The sequence below is a fragment of the Epinephelus lanceolatus genome, chromosome 8, assembly GCF_041903045.1.
Source record: "Epinephelus lanceolatus isolate andai-2023 chromosome 8, ASM4190304v1, whole genome shotgun sequence".
NCBI classification, from domain to species: domain Eukaryota; kingdom Metazoa; phylum Chordata; class Actinopteri; order Perciformes; family Serranidae; genus Epinephelus; species Epinephelus lanceolatus.
This window is the reverse complement of record NC_135741.1, coordinates 1367599-1381750: the sequence shown is the minus strand read 5'-3', so window position 1 is coordinate 1381750 and position 14152 is coordinate 1367599. Positions and strand designations below refer to the sequence as shown.

General features: G+C 43.9%; 1 protein-coding gene across 1 annotated transcript; it reads right to left on the bottom strand.

The window, feature by feature from the left end:
* Positions 1-8969: 8969 nt before the first annotated feature.
* On the bottom strand, positions 8970-14123 carry LOC144464103 (erythroid transcription factor-like). Its single transcript, XM_078169699.1, has 6 exons — positions 13923-14123; positions 13356-13441; positions 12224-12533; positions 11988-12127; positions 11691-11816; positions 8970-11200 (listed from the first exon to the last, which is right to left on the bottom strand). Exons 2-6 carry the CDS (start codon positions 13437-13439, stop codon positions 11018-11020), a joined length of 843 nt encoding a protein of 280 aa, XP_078025825.1. The 5' UTR covers positions 13440-13441; positions 13923-14123; the 3' UTR covers positions 8970-11017.
* Between the last annotated feature and the right edge of the window lie 29 nt (positions 14124-14152).

Here is a 14152-nt window from a genome sequence, read left to right as displayed (position 1 = left end):
CAGTGAAGCTGCTGAAACAGGAAGTGCAGACTGAACTGAAAAAGAAAAAAAAAAGTTTTATAAGTTTCTGAACTTTTCACCATTTTTGCAAAAAAAAAAGAGAAACGCACAGAAAAAAATTAGCTTGGATGCAAAAGTAAAAAAAATATTTAAAAATTTAAAATATTTAAAAACTGTCCATTTTCAACCAATCAGGACGCAGCCAGTATATCAACCTGTCAGCCAATCAGCTAGCAGCTCATCAGCCCAGTCACATGATGCCATGGATGTATTTAAGAACTGGATGTGTCCATGAAAAAATCTCCTGCAGCCCAAAACTCATTTTCCCAACAGAGCAGCGTTCTGAAATACTGCAGACAGAAACCTCTGCACGTCGACATGCTCATTATTGTGCTGTTTGTTTTTGAGTCATGGAGGTTCGATCGTTGTAAAACTTTTCCAAAGAAAAGTCTTTTTTTCCCTGAATGATGTCACTGCTGTGTGCGAGCACGATGCTACACGTTCACTAAAGCTCACTTTATATTATTCTGAGAACAGTCGCTAACACAAGCAGCGATCATGAAACTATGATGAACTTCACCTGTGTTTAATTTATGTTTCACCTTTTTAAGAGCGGCGCTGCTGTGTCCAGAAAAACTTGAAACACCAGCAAGCTAGAAACTTTTTGGCCTATGCACCAGGTGAGCAATTCTCATTGGACTGAAGAGGCGCCATCTTGGGGTCCGGTATCGAGTTCTTATGATACATCCATACTCAGTGCTCTCCCTCTGAGGTCGTCACATAACGCCGCTTGGTCAGTGATTTACGTGTCAGACACCGATGAACAAAGGTCTCCTTTTACTGCAGTATGATACACAGCTGGACGGCGTCAGTTTGGAACGCTACTGGATAAAATAAGGAGCTGGAAAGTACCAACAAGGCGTGGGGGGGGGGGGGGGGCAGGAGCCCGCTGTTTGCTTCCTGTGTCAATGTTGAGCCAAACCATGATCATGATGTTGTTTTCTAAACCTAACCATGTTCTTTTGTTGCACAAGGAAATCACTGTAAACACGAGGTGTTTCATCGACATTATAAGTTTATTTTGGATAAGACTGTCTGTCATCTAACAAGCAGACACCGTATATTTCTAGGTGTAAAATGACAACAACAGACGCACCCAGGGCACCGAGCATCATATGTAGTCGAGAGAGTCCACTGACCAAACAGCGATATGTGACAAGTTGGGATGAGAACGTGTTGGCAGCACCATTCTTTATCAGAGCCTCACACTGACACTCAAATGGGAATCCTTCACCAGATGTAGTCTGTCAGGCTGTGTCCCGCCCCCTAGCCCTCTCCACCAATCAGATGCTTCACACGACAGACAGTTAAGATCCCCGTATTGGCTTCAACTAAAATAAAAATGTAAAACAAATGATAAAGGTTTTATTCCTCAGGAGAATCAGGTCATGATTAAATGTTAAAAAGAAACAGAAAACTGAAACAAACATTGATTATGTGAAATTTTAACCCCTGAAGTGAAAAATAAAAAATTAAATTAAAGGTTAGAAGAAAAAAACTAAAATTGAAATGTGTGATTTTAAAGGTGATGATTTGTAGTGTTTTAATAAAGTTTTAGTTTGAATGTATGCTCTGTGGCCCCCTGGTGGTCACACTGTGAACTGCAGCTTCACTAACATCATTTTAAAAGTCAAAATTTGGACGTAGCATTGAAACATTGTGACGTAGAAAGAGTTTGACTCATCATGTTTGCATGAGATTAAAGTTTTGATGTCGACACGTGAACGAGTAGAAACGTTAAAAAGAATGAACAGTCGCTGTGTGTCGGTGTGACGCCCCCCGCAGGCCGCACTGTCAACTGAACACACCTTCATATTAAGATCTAAATTACCGTGACGACGCTCCCGGAGACGAGCAGATACAGCTATTGTGTAGCTAAGCGACAGACAGGAAGCAGCTCCTGTCAGTGACATCACGGATCAGCTGATTGTACATAGACGGCGTGAGCCTGATGACGTGTACAGATTTATAAAGTCATGTTTGCTTTGTGGATGCAGCTAACAGAGAATTTAATAAATGACTTGCAGTTATTCTGAGATGAGTTCAGTTATTATCAGATATAAATAAAATGCTTTTATTCAACTTGACGTCTGTGTTCTGATTTGATGCACGTCGCTGAATGTGATGAACCAGTTCAACCACAGCTCCCAGCTGAGAGTCAAACTGGGTCAGATCATCAAACAGGTGACTCTTTACAGACACTAGGAGACACTACGACGACATGTTGTGTGGGTTTTGGCGCCCCCTGTAGACAGAAGCAGTGAAGTCCTCGCTTTAGTCCTTCAGTCAGTTCCTCTACAACGTGCAGCTGCTGTCCTGGACCTTGAGGATTGCCTTTCAGCCACTTCTTTGTTACGGCCTTTTTGCATGTTAGTATTTAGGATTTTGAACAGATGAATGTCCTTGTAATGAATACTGTCCTCAGGTATCAGTCCCAAGTACACAATCCGTGGGATCTTGTATAATTTTCTTTTTCAGTGATGAGGTGGTGAATCTGTTTGTAATCAGAATCAGAATCAGAATCAGAAATACTTTATTGATCCCCGAGGGGAAATTATTTATGTTACAGGTGCTCCTTGCAAGAGAGGAAAGATACGTGAAAATATAAGAAATTTAAACAATAGTATTAACAAATATATAGTTAAATAAACAGGAATTATTAACAAACATAAATGTAAATAAATATATATATATATATATATACATATATATATTGTAAACTGAACAAGATTATTTACACAAACAGAATATATACAGTCAGGGTGAATGGGGTTATTGCACAAGTTAAATTAAATTATTGCAGTGTGTGAAAAAGTAACATGACGGTAAAACAAACACTTTGCATTCTGTTTCTTTCCACTGTCAGCAGGTACAGCAGCCGATCTTACTAAGTGTGTACTGTTGGATGGAGAATACTGCTTCATCATAACACTGTGCCCTGAGCTGTGGCCCTTCTGCTCAAATATCCGTTGCAGTCTGTAGTATGAAATGTACTTATATGAATATATTAATTATACACACGAGTACACTTGAATGATCTGTCATCTGTCTGCAGCTCAGCTGATGTGACTGTGCAGGAGACTGTGGGTCGCAGTACCCAGTGGTGTCGTGGCAGTTTGGCTGGGAGAGGCTCAGGGTGCCTCCTCCCAGCTCCGCTCCATCTGCAGATCCAAACAATACAACAATACTCTGGTGTAACAGCAACATCAAGTCTGCTCTGCTGTTCAGTTCAGAGAGTTGGTGAGTGGTCGAAACAGGCATGAGGAGAGTGGAAGTCTTCCTCCGATGAATTAACGAGATCTTCTGGCCAAACAAAATCTCAAACCTTCAACTGTACAAGGAAGCAGGAAGCTGGAGCATCACCAAGGAAACCACACACAAACATTTAAGATGGTGAGGTCATGTGTTGAGAATGGAACAGAGCCGGACCATGATGGACACCACCAGGCAAAGAAAACCTGGGAAGCCCAAAATCACCTGGTGCAGAGCTGTGACACTGGAACTGGGAAAGATGGTCGTGAGGAGAGGATCAACATGATGCTGAGGATTGGATGGAAAGAGCTCACTGGAGCCTGATGTCCCAGATGATGAAGAGGAGGAGGGAAGGAAGTAGTGGTAGTTGATGAGATGGGGATACTACTAGGTAGATGAGTAAGTTATTGAGGAGGAAGTGCACATGTTGTCTTTTTATTTGGGGCTTACTGACTAATCTGGTTGCGTGCTGTAAATGGCCAGTTAAAAGAAGTGGGTGCACAGTGTATACCTGTGTTACCCAGCGCACACCCTCCACTACACCACTGACAACAGGCAGAAAAGCATGCTGGCTTACATCCTGCAAAATGTGACCGCTTGCAGAATAACATCCTGGTATTTTTGGCGTACTGTATCAGACATACGATGTGTAACATTCAAGTTCACCTTCAGATAACTGCAGGTGAACATCAGTGACAAATCTACAGTCAGTGTGGCTCAAAATGCCCCAACAGGCTTCTGTTAAACTCAGGGTCCCAAACAGCAACAATATAAAAGCAATTAAAAGCTGGAGCGTCTTGCTGCAGGGGGCCGGAGCACTGCAGGACTTACTGTGGATAACCAAAACTACACACAAAATTAACACCCAAACTTCTACCAGTGACACACCAAACCTTGAATTATATCACCAAGACTCAACAGGTGAACTCCCACTGCACCAGCCGCTCTCGTGACCGGAGGCCAACACCAGCTGCTGCAGCACTAAAAGACACTCACACCTTTATTCTGACACTGACGCTGTGTTTTCTACCTAAACAATAAAATCTAAAACACAGGATTTGTTCGGCTCACCAGGTGAGCATGTGCACAGGAGTGTTCACAGATCAACACACCTGTTCTCCATGAGCCTCTTATCAGCTCAGGTGCTCTCACCTTGACTGGCCACATTTCACCTGGATCCAACTGTCCCCCTGCTACATACACTATATGGACAAAAGTATCTGGCCACACCTGTAAATCATTGAATTCAGGTGTTTCAATCAGACCTGTTGCCACAGGTGAATACAATCAAGCAGCGAGCCATGCAGTCTGCATCTGCAAACATTTGTGATACAAACCGGGTCGTTCTGAGGAGCTCAGTGACTTCAGGCGTGGTACTGTGATCGGACGCCACCTTTGAAACAAGACGGTGCGTGAATCTTCTCCCCTGCTGGATATTCAACAGTCAGCCGTGAGTGATATTATTAGAAAGTGGAAGCGTTTAGGAACAACAGCAGCTCAGCCACGTAAAATCACAGAGCGGGGTCAAGGACTGCTGAGGCGCACGGTGCGTAAAAGTCACCAACACTCTGCTGATCCCACAGCTGAAGAGTTCTGAGCTTCCACTGGCGTTAATGTCAGCACAAAAACTGTGCGGCGGGAGCTTCATGGAACGAGTCTCCATGGCCGAGCAGCCTCACATCACCAAGTCCAACGCCAAGCGTTGGGTGGAGTGGTGTAAAGCACACCGACACTGGACTGTGGAGCAGTGGACACGTGTTCTGTGGAGCGACGAATCACGCTTCACTGTTTGGCAGTCAGATGGACGAGTCTGCTGAGAGAACGTTACCCGCCTGGTGGAGGAGGGACGATGGGCTGTTGTTCAGGGTTTGGGCTCGACCCCTTGTCTCCAGTGACGGACGATCTTAATGCTTCAGCACACCAAGACATTTTGGACGATGCTATGCTTCCACCTTTGTGGCAACAGTTTGGTGACGGCCCTTTTCTGCTCCAACATGACGGTGCCCCAGTGCACAAAGCAACAACTATACAGACATGGTTTGATGAGTTCGGTGAGGAAGAACAGAGCCCTGACCTCAGCCCCATCGAGCACCTTTGGGATGAACTGGAACGGAGATCGCGAGCCGGGCCTTCTCGTCCAACATCAGTGCCTGACCTCATCAGTGCTCTACAGAATGACTCGGCACAAATTCCACAGGAACACTCAGAAATCTGGCGGAAATCTTTCCAAGAAGAGTGGAAGCTGTTGGAGCTGCAGAAGGGACCGACTCCATGTTAAAGTTGATGTATTTGACTACAGTGTCATCACAGTCCCTGTTGGTGTGATGGTCAGGTGTCTGAATACTTGTGTCCATATAGCATGTGTACTGCACGCCTGTCAGCTTCATGTGTTCAGATCCTTTCAACATGGAGCTGTGCGTTATCATGATGCAACATGAGGTCATGGCGGCGGATGAACGGCACAGCAGTGGCTGTCAGGATCTCGTCAGGTTATCACTGTGCATTCAGCTGGAATATTTTGTGCACATAAATGTAGTCACTGTGGCACCAGGCACAGAGCCAAGGGCCTCAGGGTCCTGAGGGCCTTGAGGGGTCAAGGGGGGGGTCAGTGTCCTGGAGACACAAAGAGAGGAGCACAGATGGCAGAATGATGTCTTGTGCCTGTAAGAGGCCAGGGGCCCCCTCACATGTCAGGGCCCGTTGCTTCATCATGTGTCCAACAGTTTGTGGGCGTCTGGACTCAGACTGGAGACCAGAGTGTGTGTTGTGTTCTGATGAAACCGTTCAGTGACTGTGTGAGAGTGTTGTGGTTGATAATCACTATCAGCGGCTCAGTGTCGCACCTGACGCAGAGATAATCTGTCCGTCCTCCGACCACCAACCGCCCTCTGTTCCTTCTGTTTATCTCCTTTTTCCTCTCTTGGCCTTTTTTTTCTGGGTCCGGAAAACCAGAAGCCTCCTGCGTTGCACAACAGCGGCCTAAAGCAGGCAGCCTGGAGGGAAGGAGGGGGGCAACCAGTGATACCAGCAGGCTGCCTTCACTGTCTGCTTCGACATCAACACATGATGCTCTTCCTCCAGACTGAGGCCCCTGTTACACCTCATCTATCCATGTGCACCACTGCTGCCACCACAGACACAGACACAGACACAGACACAGAGCCCTCTGAGATACAGCTGAGTGACAACACAAGAAACCAGCAGTCAGACTGGAAGCTGAGCATCAACATGTGTGCAGATCTGAACAGGAACAGGTTCAGTCACGTCTCTAACAAGCTGGGAATCACTTTAATAAAGCTTGTCTTTGTCTTCACAGTAGAAACAGAGACCAGAGTCATCTGGACTATTAGCTCAACATTGATCAGTTCAGTTGAAGCACTGAGACGACTGCAGACGACTGACTCAGCGTTACTGAGGTTCAGTAATGATCCAGAATCACTGAAAACAAACCCAACATCCATATTAAGGCTCTGTGCACCAGTACAGAGATGCACATCTGCTGTCACCAGCGGTCAGCACCCAGATTTCTGCTTTACTTCCTGTCTCAGTCAGAGCAGATCAACACGAACAACAAGTGCTGCCCGTAAACTAAAACAGTACAACGTACATGAGTCTCAAAAGTTTCTGAGAACTGTGGCTGGCTCGAATTATCAGTGCTGTGTGCCACTTTGCTCAGCGTCAGGCCGATACCACTGTGATGTGACCTTCCAACGCTTTCCAACAAACCCCAGCCTTCGTGCACTGTGGATGCACAAAATCAGGAGTAGAGGGTCTCCAGTGACCCGACACACTGAGGCTGTGATTTTGTTCATCATGAAAGCTCCCACAGTCCAAAGACATGCAGGTTAACTGGTGACTCTAAATTGTCCGTAGGTGTGAATGTGAGTGTGAATGGTTGTCTGTCTCTATGTGTCAGCCTTTAATCTGAGCAGGTTAGATGAGAAGTTAAAGTGAAACACAACTAAAGAGGCTCTAAAAAGACACACAGTACATTCAGGAGGTCTGCAGATGAAGAGGAGTGATGCTGATGGGTTTGTATATTTAATATCTAAGACTTTATTTATCTGTATTAATGGTTGTAAATGAGTTTGGGATAGTTGTTGAGAATTTTGCTTTTTAAATGAGACATGAACAGTGAGGAGCGGGAGGGGGTCAGCCCTATGTTCCCACATTTCTAGGACATTTTCAAAATTAGGTCTTGTGTTCCTACATTTCCCTTCAATTTAAGCCCTGTCCTCCCACAAGGGTTAGGGTTAGGGGGGTAATAGGTTTGGTGTAATTGGCTACCAAACTGGGAGAAAGGGGGATAAAATCTGATACAAATTTATGAAAAAGGAAATGTGGGAACGTAGGCACACTCCCAGCGGGAGCATTACCTCAGTGTTCACTTCTTCCTTCTCCTTTTAGAGAGTGTCTGTTGATGTTTTGTTTTTATTTTTTGTTTTGCTCAAAATAATTCATTCATGTCAGTGAACTAGCTTTCAAAATGACTTCACCAGCTAACATGACCCATGATGCTAACGTGTGTATAGAGCTCGTAAGCTGCGTGTTTCCATTTCTGGTACATGGGACCTTAAAAATCGATTTCCCATAATGTATTTCAATGGCTAGATGAAAATTATTTTCTGGTCCCGTTTGAATTGTGCCATGAATTTCACATATGTTGTTTGTGAATTTTTAATATATTTTTTCGTGTACAGAAGGATACAGTTTAGCGGGAAGAAGTTTGATACTGTTAGGTTTTGTGTGAGCGGGCTTTGTGGACTACAGCTCTTCGCTGCTCTCGACGCGTGTGATATACGTCACCACTCGCACTCGGAACATGGCTGTGTCTCTGGTACACTTCACCGCCTTCTTCCAAGGAGATAGGCTGACCAAATGTCCTCTTTTGCCCGGACATGTCCACTTTTCACGTCCCGTCCGGGGCGGCTGGGGGGTTTTTATAAACTGATGATAATGTCCGGTTTTCCGTGTGTGTGTGTGTGTGTGTGTGTTAGAGTGCGGCACGGGCCGCATATTTCTGTCCGAACCCGAACCGAGCCCGACATTATTTAATGACCAAAGCACTGAGTTTGTGTCACACAGTTTTTATGGTTACAGGCTATTTAACAGGCCGGGCGTGCTCAGCGGAGAGGGAGACCTCCGTGTTTGAGACGGGAGCGGGAGGCGGGAGGTCCGATGCTTCCAGCGAGAGGAGAGGGAGAAATATATCAAAATAAGATAAAATAGGAAAAACCTGTCTCCCTCTTTTATTTTATTTTCAGTGTTTAATCAAGGCGGAGGCGGGCGGCTGGAGGTCCGAGACTTCCAGCGAGGGGAGAGGTAGAAACCAACAGCCAATGTGTGTCTGTGTGTGTTATGTTCAGGTGTTGTCACGTAAATAACAGTGCCCAAGCAATAAACAGGACAGACAATAGGATTTTATTTATTTTTATACTACATTTTCACTGAAAGCTGACCGAATCCGACCCGAGCCCGAATACAATTTATAGCTACATTTCTGACCAAACCCGGCCGACCCGTCGGGTACCGTCGGGCTCGGATTGCCACACTCTAATGTGTGTATGTGTCCCCTATCTATAGGGACCTATCTGAATTTCTGTCTTTGAGAGACATATTTTGTAATATAACTGAATTTTCTATCCATACATATAAATTTTAAATAGCCTATATTAAAATTATAAGGCATCTTTGAGTAAACTGCGAGTATCATTTAAGTAGGCTATGTCGTGGCCGGCCGAGTGTCCTCTTTTTTGGAAATCAAAATATGGTCACCCTAAAGGAGAGGACAAAAGCCTTAAACGTGGCGAAAACCACTACAAGTCTGGACGTGGAAAGTTTCAGCCACGAAACACAACGGCATCTTGATCTGATGGCTCCGTAGATCGTGGCAGAAGACGCAGCAGCTGCACCGTGAGTTGAGAAGTGGAGGGAAAGTGTGATGACGTGACGTCACATAGGCAACATGTAGTATTTCTCATTATGTTGTTTCCACAGCCTTTAACTGAAGAATCATACAATAAACTGTCAAACTCTTCACATGAAAAAATATTATTTAGACCCACACAACACATTTGTGTAATCCAAGGCATTTAATGACTGGGACCAGAAAATAATAATTTTCTCTCCATTGACTCCCATTCATATTTTCCGAGCCTAGAGGTCCGATGGGGGTCTACTGGAAGGGGCGTGACTTACGAGCTCTATTAGCTCAAAATAAATGATGTAGGCTAACAGTACAAAGTGCTCTCTGCCAACCAAGAGTGATGTAGGGCCAACTAAGGAGCTAAATGAACCCTGAGCTAATGTTAGCCAGCTAGCTGTGAGTTAGCTTCAAGGATCTGCTGTTGGTAGCTCCGTAGCGTTAGCTACAAACAGTAGGTACTTGGTATCACGGAGCCAACGGTCCAAATGAAATATAGGAACATTACAGATAGTAACACTTGTCTAAATATGATTTGAATTTATTTCCCAGCCGTCTGTCAACATGTCAGTCACAGTCGCCCAGATGCTCACTGCTCAGTGTGTTCACATTAACAGATATTAACTGTGTTGTTATTTAAATGTATATTAAATCATATAAACTGTAAACGTGAAGAAGTGAATTAAAGAGCAAAGTGATGGCAGCTGATTACAAACATTTATTTTAAAGAAAGAATCAGTTCACAGGAAGCTTCAATGTGTTTATTACAGAAGTTGAACAAATACAGAAATAATCGAAATCTACAGTAAAACAGGGAGGAGGAGGAGGAGGAGGAGGAAGACGAGGACGAGGACGAGGAGGAGGTCACAGGGCGCCTGTGTGAAACATGGGCTGTATTCAACACACTGCAGCACATACTGTGTTCATCAGTAATCTGCTGTATGAAACAGTTAAACTGATTTATTTGGCAGGTAGCTGCTCCACTCTACTGGCTTCTGGTTTTGTAAAGTATAAAGAGTTGCCGTCTGTTCACCAGCACGTATCTGCTCTGTCCATCATAACACATATAAACTCACAGTAGATGTAAGGTGTGTTTCTTGGTGTTTTCTCACCAACAGCTTGTCAAGGTTAAAGTGTATGTTTTCAAACGTTAGCTTAGCAGGCTAACTTAAACACAGTGGCTTTATGTGTAAAAGGATGAAAGTAGCCTGGTCGTCTAACACATTACATGACAATGTTAGAACATTTATATTCCTCCTCCTCTGACGCAGTGATGTTGCTGTCCAACATTTCAACAATGACCCTCCCAGTGCATTGTGGGACCCAGGGGTCCATGTCATTGGTTTGACAGCCCATTGGTTCAACATCCCATTAGTCCGACTGTCCACGGTGCTGAATGGCTCGCGGCGGGCGTATGGTGCGCTGCGCCCGGCTTGAGGCAGAGCAGGCTCATGGCTTATATGTTTGTCACTTTCTTTTTCATTTTAACCCACACCATGATCTTTTCCTGACTCTAACCAAGTGGTTTTTGTGCCTAAACCTAACCAGACCTTAACCACAGGGCATCATGATGATTTCGGGACAACGGGACTTCGGAACAATGAGTTTAATATGGTCGGAACAATGGGATGTCGAACCAGTGGGCAGTTCCCGGGACCCAGTAGGTGAGGCAGACTGGAGATCTCTTCTAAATCATTACAACATCCAGGTGTTTCTGTTGTACTGCAGATTTAGTTTTGTTTGCGTAGCGCACATCACGTACCAGCCTATGTGTTGGCCACATCAGTACGTGCTGGTCGTACAGTAAGTGGTGTCAAATACAGCCATGGCCTCCTCAGTGGGCGGGGTCAGTCGGGACAGCTTAATCTCTGATTGGTCAGATTTCCTGCTCCTCTTGTTCTTATTGGTCACTTTACGGTTTCTGGTTTGGATTCCATCTTTCTTCATCGCCAGCGGCCGGTTGACCTGAAACACACAGAGTACACATCTCAAGTACTGTGGTAGTATCTGTTGTACTTTGTAGTACAGTTGTAGTACCTGCTGTAGTTTGTAGTACAGTTGTGGTGTAGTTTGTAGTACAGTTGTGGTGTAGTTTGTAGTACCTGGTGTAGTTTGTGGTACAGTTGTAGTACCTGGTGTAGTTTGTAGTACAGTTGTGGTGTAGTTTGTAGTACCTGCTGTAGTTTGTAGTACAGTTGTGGTGTAGTTTGTAGTACCTGGTGTAGTTTGTGGTACAGTTGTAGTACCTGGTGTAGTTTGTAGTACAGTTGTGGTGTAGTTTGTAGTACCTGCTGTAGTTTGTAGTACAGTTGTGGTGTAGTTTGTAGTACCTGCTGTAGTTTGTAGTACAGTTGTGGTGTAGTTTGTAGTACAGTTGTAGTACCTGGTGTAGTTTGTAGTACAGTTGTGGTGTAGTTTGTAGTACCTGGTGTAGTTTGTGGTACAGTTGTAGTACCTGGTGTAGTTTGTAGTAGAGGCCACAGGCGTTGCAGACGGGTTCTCCTGCAGAGTTTCGTCTCCACAGCGTCGTCGTTCCAGTTGCACAGTTGACACACTGAGTTCCTTTCCTCTGAGTCACAACCTGAAAACAGGATATATATATTTATTATATTTTTATACAGAGAATCTCAGAGATGTGACAGGATGTGGTTAGCCTAGCTTAGCACAAAGACTGGAAGACTGTGTGTGTGTGTGTGCGTGTGTGTGTGTGTGTGTGTGTGTGTGTGTGTGTGTGTGCGCGCGTGTCTCTCACAGCTCTTCTCTTGGGTCGCAGCAGCGGTCTGTTGCTGGTTTCCTGTTGGAGGCAGCAGGTGTCACACAGGTGATGACCTGCAGCGTCTCTCCTCCACAGGGCAGCGCTTCTTGTTCCACAGCTCACACACTCACGCTGCTCTAAACAAACACACACAAACATCAGTCATCCTGCAACACAGCCAGACAGATGGATGGACACACACACACACACACACACACAGGTAGATGTCTCACCTGGGGCACTGCACTGCCTCCATGACAGACTGCCAGGTAACGGCCAATCACTAGAGGAGGAGGAGGGGGAGGGGTAAAGGTTGCTGTAGTAACCGTTCCATCCAGGTGTTGAGAGGAGGCAGGTGGGGGGCGGGGTTACAGATGGATTACCATATAAGGAGGAGGAAGGAAGAGGCGGGACATAAGCAGAACTGAGTGATTGACAGCTGGAGTCGTCCAACCAGAGGGAGGAATTGATGACGTGGTAAAGCTCTGGCTCATGGGATGTGTTTGGTGATTGGAGGTAGGTGTGTGAAGGGGCGGAGCCAACCTGTGAGGAAGAGAACGTTAATTGTATTCATTAAAAACAGAAGAAGAAGAAGGAGAGCAGAATAATCGACTCTGAGGTGTGTTAGAGTTTTAACAGTTATGGCTGCCTTTGGAGCGCCTCAGGGTTCAGTATCAGGGCCTCTGTTGTTTTGGTTTTTCTTAAACAGCCTTTGCCTTAATGTGCATGATTCATGTGTTCATCTGAACGTCGATGACACAGTTATTTATTGCTCTGCTTGTACTCAGACTCAGGCCCTCATTGACTCCTGCTCTTTCTGAAGTTCATCCTGTACACCGATAAAACAAAGTGCTCGTTATTCTCGAGTTAGAAGCTCTAAAGTCTCCAAACTATCGTCACACATCAGAACAAGAGCAGTGTTTCATCCTGGACATTACGTTAGACAAGTGTCTTTATTTAAAGGCACAAAATGAACTACATGTGAAAAGACTAAAACTGAAAAAAAAACCCAAAACAAACAAAACATGATAATAATAATAATAATAATAAACTTTATTTATACAGCACCTTTCATGTAAGAAATGCCACACAAAGTGATTTACAATATGGACATTATAAGCTCTCAGTGCTTCACATGAAAACAGACAGAATGAACTGATTAATAAATTCAAAGAGTTGTAAAACTATAAATCATTAAATCAAGTAAGACTTTTCTTACAGCGCAGGTCTTGACTGTTCTGTCTTTAAGAAAATCAGGTCTCTATGAAGTGATTATTGGGTTCATTTGTAATAACTACAACATGAGTGAAAATGGGTCGGCCTGTGACAGAGGCTCAGGATGTGAAAATGTAAAGTGTTTCTGACCTTTGTGTCGAACATCAATGTTTTGTATGGCATCGTTATGACAGCAGAGGACCAATCAGAGAGCTGCAAATAATCCGACGTCATCTCTGCGTGTCAGAGAGGAAACGGAAAGACAAAGAACGGAAAGAAAAATGTGAGACAGAGTGAGAACTCCTTCTGATCACATCACAGGAACTCTACTGCATCACCAGAAAGATGTATTAATTAGAGTTATTAGTTAAAGAAAGAGGATAAAAGAAGAAGAAGACAAAACAAAAAGATAAAACATAAAACAAAAAATAAAAATAAAATAAAGAAATAAAAATAAAAAGAGAACAAAGAGAAAAAGATTAAATAAAAATAATCAACAGATAAAAACAAAAAGATGAGAAAGATAAAAAGGATAAAAGGAGATAAAGATAAAACAAAAAGATAAAAATATGAAACAGAGACAAAAGATAGAACAAAAATGATCAAATAAAAAGATAAAACAAGGTAAAATAGAGAGATGAAATAAAACTAAATGATGAATCCATAAATCTCCTCTGTCCTTTAAGACTAATTTATATAAATATTAAAGCAACCCACCTGTGTTCGTCTCCTCAGGTCTGCAGGAGCTCAGAATAAAGAGACAGGCTGATAATAAATGAAGCTGAAGACAGTTTACTCCTCGTCTGACTGATGCTGTGAGCTGACGGAGGAGAAACAGGAAGTGTGGGAGGGAACTACATGAACTGAATTTTTTCTTTTTTCAGTTCAGTATTTGATTAAGAGAGGTTTTTATTTATTTTATTGATGCTCACAAACCTGATGTGTGA